Source organism: Strix aluco, chromosome 2 (assembly GCF_031877795.1).
Source record: "Strix aluco isolate bStrAlu1 chromosome 2, bStrAlu1.hap1, whole genome shotgun sequence".
Taxonomy (NCBI): domain Eukaryota; kingdom Metazoa; phylum Chordata; class Aves; order Strigiformes; family Strigidae; genus Strix; species Strix aluco.
In genome coordinates, this window is record NC_133932.1 from 31,596,409 (window position 1) to 31,616,164 (window position 19,756).

General features: G+C 39.9%; 1 protein-coding gene across 2 annotated transcripts in view; it reads right to left on the reverse strand.

Moving 5' to 3' along the window:
• Positions 1-19,756, reverse strand: part of APP (amyloid beta precursor protein) — a 227,767-nt gene that overhangs the window by 23,355 nt on the left and 184,656 nt on the right. For both annotated transcript variants that reach the window (XM_074813930.1, XM_074813921.1), the window contains one exon: positions 6,157-6,378. In XM_074813930.1, the coding sequence (XP_074670031.1) occupies positions 6,157-6,378 (222 nt within the window). The remainder of the gene's footprint in view (positions 1-6,156; positions 6,379-19,756) is intronic.

Consider the following 19,756-nt stretch of genomic DNA (forward strand, 5'->3'; position numbering starts at 1 on the left):
CAGACACATTCATTATAACATTCAGATTCCCCCCCCCCTTTTTCTTTGTTATTTCTCTCTTTTGCTCCCATACTGTTGCTTTCCTTATCTACCCGAGTGCCAGTGTCAGAAAGAAATTCAGAAATAAAATTTTACGTTGTAGCTTGAATTCAGAATTTTTAAAATAATGTATTCTCATTCATTTGAATTTCAGGATTCAAGTAAGAGCCTTCTAATCAGCACTAAGGGAGCCACAATAACATAGCCAACCTGACAAAAGCACAGTTTTCAAACATGAACTGCTCACTGTATTCAGCATAGGAAAATCATGCTAACCTGGCGATACTGCTGACTTAAACAAGGGAACTGCCCATCTTCTTGGGAAGCCTGTGTCACTTGCTTAATGTTTCTATGGATTTGACCTACCATGCTTTAAGTGAGAGACTATGTGGCACCCAAGTCCTTTGTACAGAGGAGGTGACTGCAATAGCTCCTGCCTCTGGGAAAAAAGCAGTAAGTCAGCTTTATAGTAGCCGCAGACTAAAAGTGCATCTGCACATCTGACTTGCTTGTGTTTCCAGAAGGGCAAAATTTTCATAGAGCTTGCTGGTCTGGTGCTGCAGAGACAAGCCATCAAACCACTTTCCTTCACAGCAGTTCAGAGTGGCACCAGCAGACCATGTAATTGCTTTCTTTACATAGCGCTATATAAACCCCAGTTTCCATCCTTAACTAAAAACTACAATTTTGAGTATTCTTCTATTTAAGTCTTCTGCTAGGTTTTCCAATATTGTCAGCACCAACCTTCAGGTAGGTCAGCAGTAATTTTCAGTGGAAGGACTGAAGGGAAGAAATAACCAAGGACCAACATTAAGCAAACTGCTCCTGTAGAACCCTCCTTTGTCACCCTGGCCCCCACCTCCTCCCTAGAAAGCTGAGGGGTTTTATTTCCCTCTCACTCAGCACTCTGTAACCCTACACGCACATAGCTATGGTGAATTGAAAGAGCAGGTTGTGGGTAGCCATAAAAATAGGAGTAGGTAAAGGGAGAAAAGAATGGAGGAAGTATCTGTTGTATAGTAGTATGGAGACCTAATCTCAGGCTAATGCAGCATTTGTGGAGTTAGGTGAAAGTATGAATAATGAATAATTCTTCTTGCTATCTATAGTTTTGAAAGCACTTTACAGGGGAAAAGGCAAACATCACCAGCACATTTCATAACTGACACAAAAGTGAAACGACCTGTTCAAGGTCACAAATCAATTGCAGAGCAAAAACTGGAGGCAAAAGCTCAGAGCCAAGGGTCTTCCAAAGCAGATTGTGATTCCAGGTGCACTTAAGTGCAGCATGCCCGGGGCAACACGATACAAAGGCAGGCTGGTTTCTGGAGAGCCCTGACCTGCCACCTTTTGAATTTCAGTTGCATTTTAAAACCTGCTCGCTCTTGCCCCTGATTTGATGTATGCACAAATAACAGTTAACTCTGAAAAATCTTGTCTGCGGGCTTCCTCACCGCCTGCCCCAATGAACCACACCACCTCACAACCATTGATAAAGAGGGGAGAAGTTTAAACCTATTACAGCAGTTATCAGTAATCAAAACTCTAAGATGTACTGTGTATTGTTGTAAAAATGGCATTAATTTTGATGCTCCAGAATCACATTTCTCTTGAACACACCCACGTACACAGAAGTACACAGAATTAAACTGAAAATTTATTTTCCAAATAGCCTCACAAAACTAAATTGGTATATACCTGCTTATGCTGACCACACAGGCTTCATACGGGGTACACACCCCACCTGTCTCATGCTAATACATCTCAGAAAAGTGAGAGAGAATGTGGTTACTTCTCTTTTCAAAAATAAAAGAAAGGTGAATGGTGAATCAGAAAGCTCAAAAGCTGGCACAAACCCACAGGCAAGGAGAGCAATGTGATGCTCACCTACCAAGAACAGCATTGAAGGGAGTAACTGGCCAAGTCACAAGGATACCACAGTACATTCACAAAAATCTCACTTTAGATAAATAGTTTGTCACTAATACCATAACCGCATGGTAAAATACAAAAGGTAAAACACTAAACCCAGTCAGTCATTGGCAAAATGCCCAGTTTTGGGACCTTGGCAGTTTCAGGGCTTCACAGCTGTGGGGGTTTTGCCCCCACCTCTGAATGTGCGTTTTTCATTGTTAAAATACAATTTCCTGACAGTTTGGCAGTGCCTTCTGCAGTGTCCTCAGAGGGTATTTTTCATTAACCTAATTTGTATCTCAATATGCTAGACATACGTTCAGCCATGCAAGTTGTGTAGTGTATCACCTGGTGCTTTGGATTAATTTCTGTGGACATTCACTGGGAAACTACCTCAGGGAAACAACAAGGAAGAAAACACTTTCAGAAACTACTGAGCTATGCTAGACTTGCAAGGTTTTTTCTATGTTTAGGCTATTTTTCACTCATTCATCAGAAAAAACCAATTTTAGTAAAATAAACTGTTTGCATAAAACCTATCCTTTTATCTAAACATGCAGTTTAGATTGGGAAAATTTCAAATGGAGTTATGAGACCTTGAGATTACATGGCAATGTACCAATCCAATACATTATTAATATCTCTGGGTGAAACCTGGGATTAGATCACAGCCATGGAAGAAAACAGGCATGGGAACTAATGACAAGGTATTTTTTGTAGTATTTCAACTTCATTGCTTGTACGCAGAATACTGGATACTTTGAAACAAAGACTTAATGGCTGCATTTCCTTCCACTTCTCCCACAATCCCGTTTTGGTTTAAGCAATCCCTGAATGGTTAATTAAAAACAGTCCCCTCGCTGTGGCTGTGCCAGAGGGGGTAGGATCCCAGGTCTTAACCTAGTCAGCTCCAGGATCTGTTCAGTTGCCTCTCAGATGTCAGCACTCCCATTAGAACTCTGTTTTGACAGTAACGCAAACTGCACCGAGGTCAGTGATTTACCTGGTGTGTCTGCTCAGGACTGAAGAAAACTATGGCTTATACAGTGCAACAGCTCTTGGCAGTGATGAAGTCAGGACTCTCATTCTACCTAGGAACCTACTTGCATAAGCCGAGCTGAGAGCACTCCGGATTTGTGTTCAGCAGAGTTTTAAAAAAGTTGACTTCAGCTTTCAAAGTAGACCAAAACAGTATCAACAACTGAACTAGTAACTTGCTTGCCATCTTAAACTCCTCTGGTAGCCTCTGTTAAATCTGCTGGACCAACCCCTCAGCAGATTTCCCAGATGCCAGGCTGTTCACATGGAACATGCTGTGATTTTCCTGATGGTGCTGACTACCCTCAGCCCTCACCCAAGTAAATGGGAGCTGAGATGCTCAGTTCTCTGACCTTTGCTGGCATGCTCAGCACCTTCCAGCAGCAAGAGATGCTGACTATCCCTAATACTGCAATGGTTACTCTACAGTATTTTGAGGTTTCTCTATCACATGATTTTTGAACTTATACCTTTTTTGGTCTATGGTTATTTGTTAAGAAACAGCAGTGACTTGCTCAGTACTGCATAAAATATGAAAACCTCCCTGCATAAGGAGAACTTACTGTGTGAAAAACAGACTATGCAAAAAAAAACCTTCAGTGAAGAGGGAGAGGAAAAAAGAGAATGAGAAAATTGTGTCAGTTGTTATTTACCTCTTGCTACTTCCAAAGCATATAATAAGAAGACAGACACATGTTTTTGGAAGCAATTTAGACAAAGCCTGAGATTAGACCATAGCCATGGAAGAAAACAGGCATGGGAAGTGAGGACAAATGGCACAGTTAGTCCTGGGTTTCTGGAACAAAGAGGTGTGAGACAAACACAAAGGGAAAAGATGAGGCTGTGAAATTCCCCTTTGATACTACAGCAAAAGTACGGAGAGGGTATCTAAAGAGAGAAGGTATTGTAGGCACTATCACATTAACAACATTCTGGTTTGGGTAGATGACAGAACTATAATGAGAAACAAGAAGGACTTGAAGAGGTTTAAGGCATCAAATATTTTTACTTCTAACTGTGCGTACTTAAGCGCTAATAATGGTTGGCCTAACAGCATTGTTTGCTGCAGTAACTTCATGACAAATACAATCCCGATATCAAAAAAACACCTAAACCCCAACAACTTACAGGCATGAAAGTTAAAAGATGTTCCCACAGTAAACATTAAGGAATGCTGCAGCAAAGTGTAGTGCAATAAAATACACAGGATTCATAATTAAACAGTATGTTATTCAAGGCAGGGGAGTTTTTTTTGCTTATTTGCTGTTACACATTTTAGAAGGAGAACCATGCTCAATATACTTGCCTATGGGAATTCAGCGTCACATTGTAGTATGTACCTTTCATTATTAAATTCTGAGCTTAGCCAGGTTTCTGAAGGAAAAAAAGGCTTGTGTGTTTAAACTGTGGGTATGTCTGGGTGCACCTGTCTACCTAATGACTTCTGAACTTGGTGACTGAAATCAGTAAAAGGAAAGCTGGGAGGACAGACTTCAACAGTAATTAAATCCCCCCTTGCAAGTTTCATGAAAGCAGGCAGCAGGTATAGCTGATGCCCTGTATGCCTCAGCTATGGGAAAACTGCAGCAAGAGCTGTACTGGAAAATTCCTGCAGGACAGACACTACCAGCCGGACTGGGGCTTGCTCCTGGCGGACAGCCTTGACACATGTGCTATAGCAAGCTGCAGCTGATTCCCCAGGAAATTGAAGTGTAGCCTGCCAGCCTGGTCAGCCCTTTGTACTACTCGCCAGCACCTGACGTAATCCACCCAGCTGCTCTTGGCCACTCAGCACATCACTTGGCTGCAAGTGCCCTCCAGACACATCTGGAACCCTTGTGACCATCTCCTGTCTTCTGGTTCTTGCTATTGCCCAGTTCACTGAGTTTGCTCCAGCTCTCTGCTCTTTTTCTTGGTCCCTACCTGTACTGCTAACTCCCTGGCAGTCTCATTTTAGCCCCACTCCTGACCAGCCTCTCTTCTTCCCCTCGAAACTGGTATACTTCTGCCTCACTGATTTGTTGACCTGTGCTCAGATCCTAGCCATGTCTTGTCTTTCACCCGATCTTACGCTGACTCCTGGGGACAACCCACTTTGATCACAAAACTGGTTTTGACTCCACTGATTTCACTTGGCACCAACACTGGACTTGACAAATCCACGCCAACATCCCATGTTCCATCTCCCAAGCACCCAGCTGCCCACAGTCACGCATCATGCTGGAGTGAGACTAACTGTATAAGGTTAGTCTCAAAACTCATTCTGAGAGCAGGTATAGCCTAAACCAGTGGTTTCAAAAGACTTCTGGATGTCTGTGCAGTTCAGCTATGAATCACAGATCCACAAAACACAAATTTACCTGAAAAAAGACTTCTATAGCTTCAGCCTCTGTAAATCTACTTCTGCTTTGTTGTAACAAACTTTTACTATTAACTTATCGCTAATGATGGTAGAGTTTAAATGATAAAGGAAAGCAAACACAGTAGGAGGAAATTGAATGACATGATCAAAGTCCCTCGGGTTTCTGATTAATTGGCTCTGGCACCTAAGTAAACTACCAATCCCAGATCATACATAAATTATTAAAGTTTTATGCAGTCACTTCAATAAATTAGTCCATGAGCAACATAAAATGCTCCTCAGGAAAAAAGTTTTCATCAGCCAGTTGCTTTGCTGAGTATACAGGAACATTTCTGCAGTACATTCCAGAGAACCAGTGGCAGTGGTGGTGGGGGGGGGGGGGGGTGGAAATCAACGCTTATGCTAGGATTGTGATGGTTCTGTAATCATTTTCATACCAGCAAATAAAAAGCTCTTCCTTAACTAAACCACTCATTTCATCATGGCACAAATCTAACAACTTATCTATCTCCCTTACCTCATCATCATGTATTTTATAAGACTATCACTCATAATTTGCTGGAATTTATTTTATTTGTTTTTAAAGCAAAGCTCGCTCAACACTGAAATTTATGGTGTGTCTAAATTCCAAATTTTAGTCAGGATTTTCTGTTCTATCAGAGACACAGCAGACCAGTTCTAAACATTTGAGAACCTCTGTCCTGCTTACGTCAGAAAGATGTAAATTTTCAGGGAACAACATGAAGATAAATCACAAAGCTTAACTCAAACTATTCTGTGATTTCTCCCCCTACTGTACATACCTTCATTTTCAGTATTGGCTGGAACAGAATCAACACCAAAGGGATGCCATGGCTGAAGGTCATCTAGGCTGAACTCTCCATCCACTGGAAGAAGTTCAACCGTGGTCTTAGTTTCTGTCAGTGAAGGCATGAGAGCATCATTTCCATAGCTGATTCTGGGTTCGCTGATCATGTTGGCCAAAACATCATCAGAATAGTTTTGCTCTTTCTGAAGTAATTCATCTGCAAGGAAATTTCAACACAGAAATTATCTAAAAGAGACGGCATTTCCGAGGACATATTTCCAATGCTATTAAAGTAATAATTTACTGTTACGAGATTCCGGTTTTTTGTGATAAAGAAGAACATAAAGGCTTGGGATAGTCAAAACTCTGTGATGAGCACTGCTGACAAGGCAGGCATTTTTTTTTGAAACATCAACCAGAATTGTTCAATACCATTTCCTACCCACATTTCCACCACATAACAGATCACAGGTCTGTGCTTTACAAGTCCCTGGACTCTTCTCCACCACTTTTAAAAGAAGCATAAATCAATTCCCTTCAACTCAACACATTGCCAGAAGTCAACATGTGAGAAACCTACAGGAAGGAATGTCTTTGTTATTTCCCCTTCCTCCTAAATGCTCACTATCAAAGCTCATCACAGTTCTTAAATCCTAGATCACCACAACGGTCACTGTATTAAATTAGGCTTACTACAACACACTGAATCTGAAGAAACATTTGCTCTTTTAGCACGTATAACTTCACCAAATTACTGAAGTAGTTACTTGCTAAAAATCTTTAGTAATAGACAGCTGTAGGCAAATTATTGTACAAGCAACCAGGACCTACGGCTGTACAGCATTATCTAGGTTGTGTTTTTTGTTTGTTTGTTTTTTTACTTGAAGCAAGGTGAGAACAATCAAAGCACATTTCAGCTCCATCAGGTGTATAGGACAGACTGTTCAACTCAGTGTTAAAAACATGTTTGGAGGGTGTGTGTGCTTCATTACTCCAACTCCCTTCTCACATCAGAGTTCACCTACTCTTAATCTCCCCTTTCATTGCCATTTTTTTTTGTAGGAGCAACATGCTATTTGCAAGTTCTTTGAGGGAGTGGTGCACAAGAGCACCTTCAAGTAAGCAAGCAATCGCTATGAAGATATATCATTGCTAATAACACACCAATGTAATCAGTAAGCAGATGTTACAGAGTTACAGAGCTAAACAGTTCAGAATGGAAGAATATAGAAGTTACGTTACCAGAGTGCAAGTGCTTGCACACGTGAGCACACGTGACAGTTGATGATACAAAAGCTTTTATTAAGTCTGGCTTCTCTCCACTTTGTTAAGGACACCCTGACTGTCCTGCTTCCCACCCACATCTGAACCCTGTAGCAGTTCAGGGACAGGAATCACCACCCTACTGCTAGACCCTTTATGTCACTCTGTAGGGGCTCACTTATTTCCCAGTATCATCAGCAAGAAAGGGCATCTAAATTTCTGTACACACCAGAGGTTCAGACCCCTCAGTAAAATCTTTTGAATGTTATTTCCCTCCCAACTTTACACCGGGCTGTACCACCACAGAAGTACACCGCACCCATGCAGCAGCCCTTGGTAAGGCTCCTCACCAAGTCACAAGGATTAGAGTTAGCACTGCTTCAGTGCCTTTATCAGCGATGATGTAGTAGGGCTCTGCTCTGCATACTTTTCTTAAAGACCACCTTGATATAGTTGACACAACTCTCTGCTACCCTATTACTATGCCAAATTCAGAACACCAAACTAAACAAGTTGTAACCTCAGCCCTGGGGCAAACACAGCTCCTGAATCTTATAAAACAATGTTTTAAAACACATTTTACTGTTTAAACAGCAATTGCTTTAGTAGACAGTAAGCCTAATGTGTATATAAAGTTTAATTCTGTGATTTAATTTGTTCATTAGAATGACTTACTAGAACAGTAGAGAAAGCCTATGTAACACTGAATTGTTTTTCCCTTCATGCTCATTTTATTGAAAACAGTATTATTTTATAAGGTACCTAATAAATCTTTAGCATGGAAGGCAAGTCCTATTTTTGTCTCCCCACTGCACTTACACTAATCCTTTACCAAATTAAAGTGTCTCCTTGTATCAGAGAAGAGACAGGTGAAGCACCTTGATATTCTGAGCAGACATTGTATCACAGTACAGTTGTTGGTTTTCATTAGCTAGGGATGAAGAGACTTTACAAAAAAGGAGTTGGATGTTAGTGGCCTGAGCAAAAAGTCTGGTGTCCAAGGGCCTTGCAGGGAGCCACGGGTGATACCAGTTGAGCATGTTATAATATTAAGTCATCACAGACCACAGGAAAGTGAATATTAAAGTACAGCCAAGCATCTTAGTGCCTGCAAGCCTTTCAGACCCAAGAACCAGAAGGGTTTTGGGGTACAGTTCCCCTTGTTCCCAATGTCCTCCCCATCTCCAGAGGATCGTGTGGGGCAGCTGTGGAGAGCTGTAACCCATGCAGTGATGGCAGGGAGCAGCGCTGGGGGTGCTGTGCCCCAGTCACCCCTTTTCCCTGGGGAGTGCAAATCCTCCACAACTCCTGTCTGTTCCCTGCTGCCGATGCACTCCACATTACCTGCGGACTGCTCCTGCCCTTGGAAAGGGACAAATAGTGCATGGAGGGGAAGGAGCAGAGGGAGAAGGACCTGAGCTCTGGCAGCAGAGGAGCTGGGTTGGCACGGCGCTTGGGAGGAGGCCGCAGCACAGGCACGGCTGGGCCTGCCAGGCTGACAGAGAGGGACATCCAACTCCCATCATGATACCGTGATTATATCTAAAATCCCTAAGGCTCGGAGGGATGCATACACAAAGTCTCTCTGCCAACGCTACCCAACTGGGAGCATGTCGTTGCTGGTGCTTGCAGGCTCCATTGTTTCCCATTCAGCTGTGGCACACAGCACGGACATTAACTGACCCGCACAATAGCTCAAGCGAGGCGGACAGATATTACAAAGAGCAGATTATGATCGCATCCATTTTACAAGGAGGCAAACAATGGCCAAAATTAATCAAGCCCATCTGACATGATGAATCAGACACTGAATGATAGTGAGAAATTGGAAGTGCCTGGCTTAGAAACTGTGCTGGAGTCCATCAGACTGAGGCAGCTTGTCTGCACTGAGTAAATGATTTGCAAACACTTGTTTCAATCTCTGGACTGCTAAAGAAGTTTGCCCTAGGATTTCCAGTTATTGACACTAGCTGGCAAAGTCCAAGATCAATTTTTCAGTGCTGATTTTGTTCCGAGTATTGATGGCTACTTGAATCATCAGTTACGCTAATAGAAAGCCACACAGCCTCACTGTTACCCATCGATACAGTATTCCCTCCTTTGTTCACAGTTGCCAACCACTTCCCCCACCCTGCAGAAGACAATTCCCTAAATAAGCAGGGAGGACAGACACAGCTGGAGGCTAGGATGTGCATGTTTCAGGAGTTTTCTTTGTGTGGTGAGTATCTTCATTATTAGGTGCCAAAAACAGAGAGATTCTAGGCTGCTCTTCAAAATTTCATCTCCTGTCAAACCAACAGGACAAAAATTCCATGGTAATCTTCCTATAATAAACTTGTTGTTTCTCAGCTCGTTATCTCCTTGTAGCATTCTGCTAAGTCCTGCCATTGTGAAGAATAAGAGGATGTCAAAACTTTCTGTCCCTCTGAAAGCATGTGCTCAAGAGCAACCATGACCTTGGGAAAAACCCATGCTCAGTTGGGACCTCAAACCTCTCAGCAGCTCTGGATTTGGTGTGAGAGTGCACAAATGCTGCTTCACTTTCAGGCACCCAAAGTTATCCTTCAGTCACCTAAACCCTTCCTTTCCCAGGATGAGACACAGGCTCATTTTCTGGTACTTCAATAAAACACTTCTCAGACTTATCATCTCTAAGGAAGTTTCACTCCTTCCTAGGCTGGTTGCAGGCATCTCCCCATGGGTCATTACTACTCAACAACAGCATTTAGAAAAATTGAAGTGAATTATGTTTGGGAAACTAGATAGGAGGGTAATACCACTACAACCTCCTTTCAAGACTATTCTCTTATCCCACAGACACACACAGAGCCAAAAGCAAAGAAGGAGCAGAGAAAAAGAAAGAAAATTTATTACAGAATCTTCTTGTGTATGCTGGATTGTTAGAAGCCTTTCGTCCACAGTGGCCCTAGACCACACTTCCACTTGTAAAGCTTTGCAAGGAAAACTGTACTAGCAAAGATACCATGACAAATCCCAGAGGTGATGGAGTCTTAAGAGTGGCAAAAACCATTCTATTTTGTAAGTTTATCTACTTTTTATTGGCATACAACATTGTTTCAAAAGTTGGACTGAGGCATACTTACCTCAGCCCTTACCTGGCATAGCTATAACGACAGAAAATGCGGAACAGTTCCACTTGTTGCCCAGGAAAATCAGCAATGCAATAGTTATCTTGCAAACCATCATTTTTATCTAGTTCATAGTTCATTATTTAAAATTTCCAAAAGTGATTATAATATTTGTTTGTGGTGTTTTCTTTTCAAGGAGCCTATCTACTAGATGAAAGGCTCTGTAATCACTATTATGTGCAGGACTTTTGAATTTACTTGAAAAGTAGCTTTAAAACTGGCAATTGTAATTTTCAAAGTTCTATAAAGCCATTTAAGGTCTTAAACCATATTAGAAACAAAGTGCATCCAAACCACCATCTACTACTAATTAAGACACCATCAAACTACATGTCATACTTTTGACCCAACAGCAAATTTCCTTTGTAAAATGACACCTACATGATAGAATACATATTGATTCAATACAGGTTTGGGAACCAGCTCAAATAAATTGGTTCAAATGGAGAGTCCTATTGCCTCATACTCATCATCTTATCCATGACCATTCAGTCTGAACAGAACATGTTTTTCCCAAAGTTATGGTTGTTTTTGAGCATACGTTCACAAAATGACAAAATTATAAAGTGACAGCAACCTCCCTATTCTTCTTAATGGCAGAAATTACAGAGTGCTTGAGTCACAGCAGTAACTTCATTTGCACGTGCACACGTATTATCTTACAACAGTTTGAAGACAGTTTAAATCATGCATATGCTGTATGTCACAATTTGGATTCACTAGGAACACTTACACAATCATTTATTACAGCGCATGTGATAAGAGGTAACATGTTTAGATGCAGCTTTCAGTTGTACGCCTACCTTATGGACTAATTCAATATGTCACTGTTCATAATCTTCACCATGAGCATGTGCCTAAAGGATTTGCACTGATGTAATGCAGTCAGGTTTTAACTAAATTTCAATGTCTGCATTGTCAGCTGTATGAATCAAAACTCCCCCAAACGGCTAAATATGAAAACAAGACCTCCTTAAAGGTTTTGCCTTGGTGAATACTTTAAACCAAAACAAAACCAAAACATTATTTACCTGTACATCTGCATTTATATTAGAGTTCTTACATAAACTGACAGCATACTGGTGACCCACAGTTACGCCAGTAGCACTTCCACAAACTTGATGCAAATGAACAGATGCATTTCACATTCAGCAAGTGCTTGTATTTCCCCACAAGCCACTTCTACTGAGACATGTTGTAAATAAGGGTTTATGTCGGGAACTCCAAAATACAAAGTGTTAGTAGCACAAGTAAGGGTTTTAGAGAGGTAACACTTACGGTTCAAAGGGCTTTCTGTACCTGCGATGAATGTAATTTCTACAGAGTTGAAAAGTAGTTAAGTCACCTGTATAACCCATATATGGGTTTCATATATGAAATTTCTTGCATCAAGTAGGAGTTCCTCCTCTGAGGTGAAAGAATATACCAGAAAATACCATGGGTATTTCCTCCAGCCTCTGCCCAAGTCAGAGGAAATTTCAAGCATGTGCTTAAATTTAATCACACTGAAGTCTGTGCCTTACCACAAAGAGTTAAGCTCCACTGAATTTCAAGTATGTTATTATTCTAAGGTGTTTTGCTGAATCAAGCATTATAAGATTATAATGTTACATACTACTAGATGTCATAATTATAACATTACCAAGCTGCAAAACACAATTACGTGGTATTCAGTGTTGAACTAATTCATTTGTATAGTACAAGTCAAATATAATTTAGAGAGCAACTCTGATGAGAACTTTATTGAAAGTGACCTGCCTACTGGAAGGTGTGAGACTGGCTTTGCTGCCTGCTTTGAAGATGATGATAAAAGAGAGATATGCTAAATCATTACTGCAAAATACTGGAAATGGGCCCAACCTGCAATGCTCAGATCCATGCTGACAGAGAAATGTGACCACTCTATTAGATTTAAGGTTTCTTCTCTTCTCCTGGTTAGCCCGTGAAATCAGGCCACAGGTGGTCTTATACGGAAACTTTAACAGTCCAATATGTCACACTCTCAGGGTTAAACTGAGACTGAAAGAGCAAGAACCATGGAAAACAGTATTTCATAGTTCTTATTTTCCATCCTTTAAGAGACATCACCACTAGGGCAAGAGTAAGTAGCAGCAGTAGTTTTTCAGATTTCAGAAATTTCTTACGTGTATGAAAATCTTGTTCAATAAGGTGAAAAGACTTTTTCAAGTTCTCAGAAAATGAACACTTAAGGTATTATGAAACAGCTGACCTAAGAAATTTATCCTACAAGTTAGTAAGAGAACAACCATCCCATAGCCTTAGACAATACCCTGTTGCCTAAACACCAAACTTTATAAGAAATACACCTCTGAACTTAAGAATAGCTGCAATATTTAGAACCATACTGAAAAGAACATGCTTCTAATGTTTTTTTAAAAAATCACAACTTTATCACTTCCATTTCTTTCCCATTTCTTGCCACTTCTGCTCTTTCAGCTTATGTAGATTTCAACATGTCCCAAATCACATCATAAGAACAACCCAACTGAGTCTCCTCCTGTAAGCAAGTACATATAATATTTTAGTTACATTTGCGTTGCACAGCATTTCTCTTAAACTACAAAAAAACCCAAAGATGTTTCTCATACACAGAGCAATTCACCTTTTGACAGTAGATCATGGTATAACAAGTTTTCTGGTAGTAAACAGTGTTCAAAGCATAAGAAAGCTTGGAAGATCCAATTCAGGAAAACATTTATTACCATGTAATGATTAATTTCAATATGACCTAAGTGTCTTTTTCATTAGGGATGGACTTCAATGAAAATTTGGTTTTGTACACGGCTATGCAATTGCAGAAAGCTTTGAGCAAAGGTTCATAAGAATTTCCACTCCACTTCATCAAGGAAGAACCAGAATCATCCTCTCTCATTTTTGCAGCCTGCTATGAAACTCAAGGGCTTGAAATTTTGTCTAATTTTGTAAGAAGGCTGCTATGACACTCTTTACCATCAGTGAAAGAATATTATAATTACTACAGACCCTTAGCTATCTGACAGCTATATAAATTAGTTATTAACTAAAATTAAATATCAATATATGGCTACGGATGTAAGCACATTTATAATTTTTTTAATATTTAACAGCCAGTCATCTGATTAATGACTGCATTTCCCCCTTCAGTTCAAAGCAGAGAGTATTAAAGGAAGTTTGTGGGATAAATTAAGTCCAAAACCAGAAACTTGTGTTATCTCTGAAAAAGAGTTATTAAACAGAAAGTAAAGACCCTGCTCTTCTCTTTCACAGCTTCAAGCCTTTTTGTCCATTTCTGTGGTCTTCTTCCTTCCCTCTCACACTCTCCTCATTCAATTTGGTTAAATTAGTAATACTGTCTCAGAAAAATAATTCATCATTCATAGCCTCAAAAGCTCTGGATAAAAATGCAAAAAATCCTACTTCCATGTTATGGCACTCTTTTGGATAAAAATTCTGAATGAAACAGGTTTTTTTGTACACTGGGCCCTAAGTTTTCAACATTAGGATCTCTCAGTTTTAGCATATGGGAAGTTCCTCTCCAGGTAAGATGATGGCAACCTAACATCAAGGTAGATGAGGGAATATTAAAAAACACTTGGGGAAAAAATTGAATTGAAACTCTACACTGTAATCAAGAACATACATTGTATGTCATCATCCTGATCCACAAAAGGCACTGTGACAAATTCCCCAGGTTTAATTTTAACTCCATCTTTAATTCCAAATTAACATATCATTAAGTGCTTCAAAATAGGCTGACGAGTTTAAATTAAAACAAATAAACAGCTCCCCCCAGTCATCACTGACATTTCTGCCAGATGAATCAGCGTTCATTATTCTTCCTCGGTCTTCTGCGGAGAAGAAAAAGCCAAGTACCTTTCCATCCTAAATAAATAGGTTATAAGGCTTGTAAGTGAAACTGCCCTAAAAAAAAGCATTTATATGAAAAACTGCTATGGAATTTATTGTCTTCTGAAAATAATTACTTTATCAATTATTTATCGGTCTTATTTACTGATAAAAATGATCAGATTTATTTATCTACCTTATAATGCACAGTAAAACTCAAAACTGCAGTAGAACCTAAAACTCTACCACCTTCTAACACCTGAAAAAAGTCAGTCAGTCATCATTTTCTAGAAACACTTCTAAAGGTCAGAGTACAAATACCACAACAATTTTTGATGTGTACTGAACTTAGAGGCAGCTTGGGAATCACTAAACAATCCATTAAAATATGTAAATCTGTACATTAATTCGTTGCCCCTGACTCCCTTGGCCAAAAAAGAGCATTTTCAGCTTGACTCGCTTATAATAGTTTAAATCAGAATTTGTCAAACCTGAATTCTGCAGCATCTGCTCCAAATATTTTGCCTATTTATTAACTGCAATTTTAGTACTTGATAGGCCAAATGTATCCTGGGTTGTGTGAGTATTCTAAAGAGATGCATTTATTTAATTTAACGAATATATTCATTACACGGGATATGAGCTATACTGATAGGTTTTAGACCATTTTTCATATGCATGATCTAATAGAAGGAAGCAGAACAGTGAAAGGACTGGAACCCTGCCTAGGTAGCACTATTCAGGAAAATGCATTTTTCAATTAAATTGGACATATGAGAATCACACAGCAGGAGAAAGCTATGCTGATGAAAGACTGCTTCATTTGTAATCCCACGTGCATGGGAACTGATTGTTAGGAGATTAATGCAACATTTTCATCAATCCAGCTGTTCTGTAAAATCACATATCCTCAATAATTCTTTTCGCTTTTTATCTCAATAGTAAGAGCTTGCCTAGCAAGAATACATCAGATACTGTTGGCCATAATAAGCACCCGTGAATTTTCACTTCGCGCATCTGAAGCGAAAGTTATGCTTGAGTAAAGCAAAACTTTGTACATCATTGACACTGAAGGCTTACTTAGCCCTCCCCATTCAAGATACCTGCCCATAGTGATGCATTTCAAACTTCAGTGTTTGAATTCCCCTGGATAACAATTCCAGAGACTGCTATGGGAACGACAACTGACACGCTAGCTCTGCAATATATAATATATAAAACTATAATATATACCTTGTGCAGACAGTCTCTACCTGGTTCTCACTGGACACTTGCGATTTGATTGCATGTAAGAATTAAGACGATTAATTTGCTTCTTTCACAATCTGACACTCCCTATAAGGAATCTGATCTTAGAGTGAATCACACAGAATGACACAACTGTGTTTCCAAAGCAAGTAATTGGGAAAAGAAAATCCAGCAAATATGAAGTGGAAGCTGTGGGAGTATCTGTGGTCCTATGATTTTGGGCTGCTTCTGTACTTGTGGACACTAACATTAACTTGATTTAAGATGATGAGAAGGTAACATATTTATGAATTAAATCACACATATACTCAGTGCATCAAGAAAACTTTCAGTAACTAACTGTAATGACATTTCCGTGAGTGGACAATGTCCACCAAGCCAGTGCCTCTCCATCTGAATGGAAGCTATGCATTCAGAAAGTCAAGCTCATCTGAGCTAACATGCTCTCAGATCGTATTTGCAAGCTGGACAACTGCAAGATGTTTTCAGACTTTTGTTATCCATCCAATAAAAGAATGACATCTTAAATTTGGCACGTGATGAACTAACTTACTAGTTCCTTAAAGTACAATGGTAGAAACAATTATTGGGAAATACAAATGAGAAAGGCCGAGAGAAGCTATCCCGGTTCATAAAACAGTAAAATCAAATTTTAAAAAAATGTTAGTACCACCACATGCTTTATCTGTGTCATCTCAAAAACAAGTGCTCCAGCTGTTCTTTTCACTTACACCGAAGACACAATAGAGCAGGAAATCAACTCAAATAGATGTTTATGAACAATCCATAACTATGAGGTAATCCTGACCTACTATGCTTTTTAAAAATCAATCATATCCAGCACACTGATTTAAAATAATACACGCACTCCTATATATTCAACATTCTCATAGAACTGTAGCCGCTCTACCAGCGGAAACAATGCTCTCCAAGACACAGTTTGTCAGCCTGTTGTCTCTATGACACCATGAAATGACATGTGAAATGACTGGAGAGTTAGAAGAAAATCCTCATCGAATCCACACACTTCCATGTATCCTATCAAACAAGAGAAAATAGAATACAACCAACCATTGGACAATTATTCAAAGTTTAGTACTTCTTTTCTTAATTCTTGGACAAAATCCATTGTGAACAAGGGTCACCTGTAGACTCCTCCAGAGGGCTATTTAAAAAAAAAAACCAACTGTGAAACGGTCATGGTACCAGGTTCAACCTGTTGCACTGCGAGTCCAGAGTGGTCATAAATTTCCTGTGGGACCTGTGGTGGGTATGATAACTTGCTATTTAAAGAGAAGTGTCTATGAAAAAATATTTTAGGCTAGAGTTAACGGAACAGATACAGAATAGAGACTTCAAGAAGGATCTACCAATGCAGGACAGAGTGCTCTAGCTGTCAGCTCCTGAAGAAAATCAAGGCCATACCTTTAAACCTCTCCTGCTAAAGGATGAATTATTTAGAATGAAAGATTTAAATACCCACTGAAATAGTAGACGCCCAGAAAATGAAAAAATTACTTTGTTTATAATCTATGAGTCCGTAATTATTATCAGAAGTTCCTGGTTTTCAGTTCTGACACTTGGCTCATAAGATCAGACTTCCTTACAAGCACAAGTGAAACAGAACAGTGTTTTTCAAACCAGAGGAAAAATATTCTCTTAATAGACTTCTTAAGACCTTTTTATTCTGATGAAATTTCTGAAAAGCAGGTGGAAAACAAGATGTCCCATATCCTTCCCTGATGAAAAAGCCACCCTAATCCAAAGTCATCTGAAGCCATTTACCCTTTTCATAATATCTGTAAAATCTGGGGGAAGCTGGCTCTTTCACTGACTAAAGTCATGTTCACAATATTTATGAGATTGAAAAGGGCTTGTGCACACAAAAATCAGGATTCATACATTTTCTGAAGAACATTAGCACCCATGACAAGACACAATAGACCATTTAGCTACAAAAGATGGGGAGGATATAGTATGCTACTAATGAAAGCATTTGAGAACATCAGTGGCAGTGAAGTGCATTTATAGCTATTCTAATCATCTACTATTCTCTGCCTAATTTTCTATGACAGTTAAATAATCTGGACAGAAAATAAGAGATGCTTAGAAGAGGAAAATGTTGGATCTATTTCCAGGATTTTTTTCCTTCTTTCCTAAGCTGCAGCAAAGGACATATTTTACTAGCAGACAGAGCTGAATCCCCAACCTGGAGAAGTAACTAAGGTTCTTCAGTTCATCCAAGCTCCTTAATGGCATACAGAATTTACAAAGCCTCAGCAACATGGAACTCTCAGCCCAGCTGGCAACTTCCTTTGCCTATTAAAATATAAGCCACTAAGGGAGGACAGTTAGTTCAGCAAGAAATGCAAAGTCCTGCACCTGGAGAAGAACACCCCCATGCACCAATATATGCTGGGGACTGACCAGCTGGAAAGCAACTTGGCAGAAGAGAACCTGGGGGTTGTGGCGGACACACCGAGCTGAACATGAACCATAAATGTGCCCTTGCTGCAAAGAAGGCTAATGGTATCTTGAGTTGCATTTGACAAAGCATTGCCAGCAGGTGGAGGGAGGTGATCCTTCCCCTCTACTCAGCACTGGTGAGCCCACACCTGGAGGGCTGTGTCCAGTTCTGGGTTCCTCATTGCAAGAGAGGCATGGATGTCCTGGAGAAAGTTCAATGAAAGGCCACAAAGATCATGAAGGGACTGGAATACCTCTCCTTTGAGGAAAGGCTGAGAAAGCTGGTACTGTTCAGCCTGGAGAAGAGAAGGCTCAGGGGGATCTCATGGATGTATATAAATACCTGAACGGAAGGTAACAAAGGGGACAGAGCCAGGCTCTTTTCAGTGGTGCTTAGTGACAGGACCAGAGGCAATGAGAACAAAGTGAAACACAGGAGGCTCCCTTTGAACATCAGGAAACACTCTTGTACTGTGAGGATGACTCAACACTGGCAACTGGCCCTGCTTGAGCAGAGGGCTTGCACTAGGGGTCCCTTCCAACCTCAGTCATTCTGTGACATCTGTTGATTCCCCACATAAACAGAATATTATCACCTTGCTCCCACAAATAGTTCAATGGTATCTTATTGAGCTATTTATGGCATTTAAATAATTACAAAAATATTTTACAGGGGTTACAAAGTGGCAAAACTGGTTGCTTAGTAAAGACCATAAGCTTGTGATGATTAAAAAAAGCCCTGAAGTGTGTGTGCGTATATATATATAAAAACTAGATAAATGCTTTAAAAACCCACGTCCTTGGGTGGAAGAGGTCTTGACTGCTTATCAGGCAGACCACCTGGGCCATATCATGTTCGTATTTAAGCATACAAAAAAAAATCTATCCAAATGCTGCTATGTAAAGCTTAACAGAAATAATTTGCTTTTGTGAGAGAACCCTCTGCTACTTTTAACCACTGACCCAACAATATATTTTCTTCTAGAGTTCTAACAAATCATCTGCTCAACTTAATGCTATAGGGCTTCAAGGGAGAAGATTAAATGTAAATAACCACTTCACAGAAAATTCAAATTTTTCTTTGAAAAGCTAAGGTTACTGGATATGCACAAATACATCAAGTTATTATGGGGAAAAAGCACAGGCACAGTTACTGCTGGAAGTCACTTCAGGGTACCTGTGCAAATATACATTTTCTGAAGGCTGCTCTCCACTGCTTGTTCCAGCTGCGTTATCCTTATGGGCAAAAAGGGCGGAGCAGAACAGGACAAACGGTAAACCTGTACGATACACCACAAATACACCAAATGGCCTCTTGAAAACTAGAAGGTAGGTTTTACACTACCTTAGGGGAAGACCTGCACATTAATTGTACTATTTTCAGAAAAATCTTTTTAAAGTTTACTGAGAAATTTCTGTATGGTGTAGATATACCCATCAAATCTGAATGGAAGAATTGCTGCCATGTTAAAATGTGCTGGTTTTAAAGAAATGAGGGTAGAAATTCAACACTTATGGTTTGGTAAAGATAATGTTCCCTTGTGTCCAAAATTGAAGATGTTCCCTCTCAAGTACTAGCCAAGTGCCTGGGGCAACTTAGAAATGACAATTCCATTGATCTCA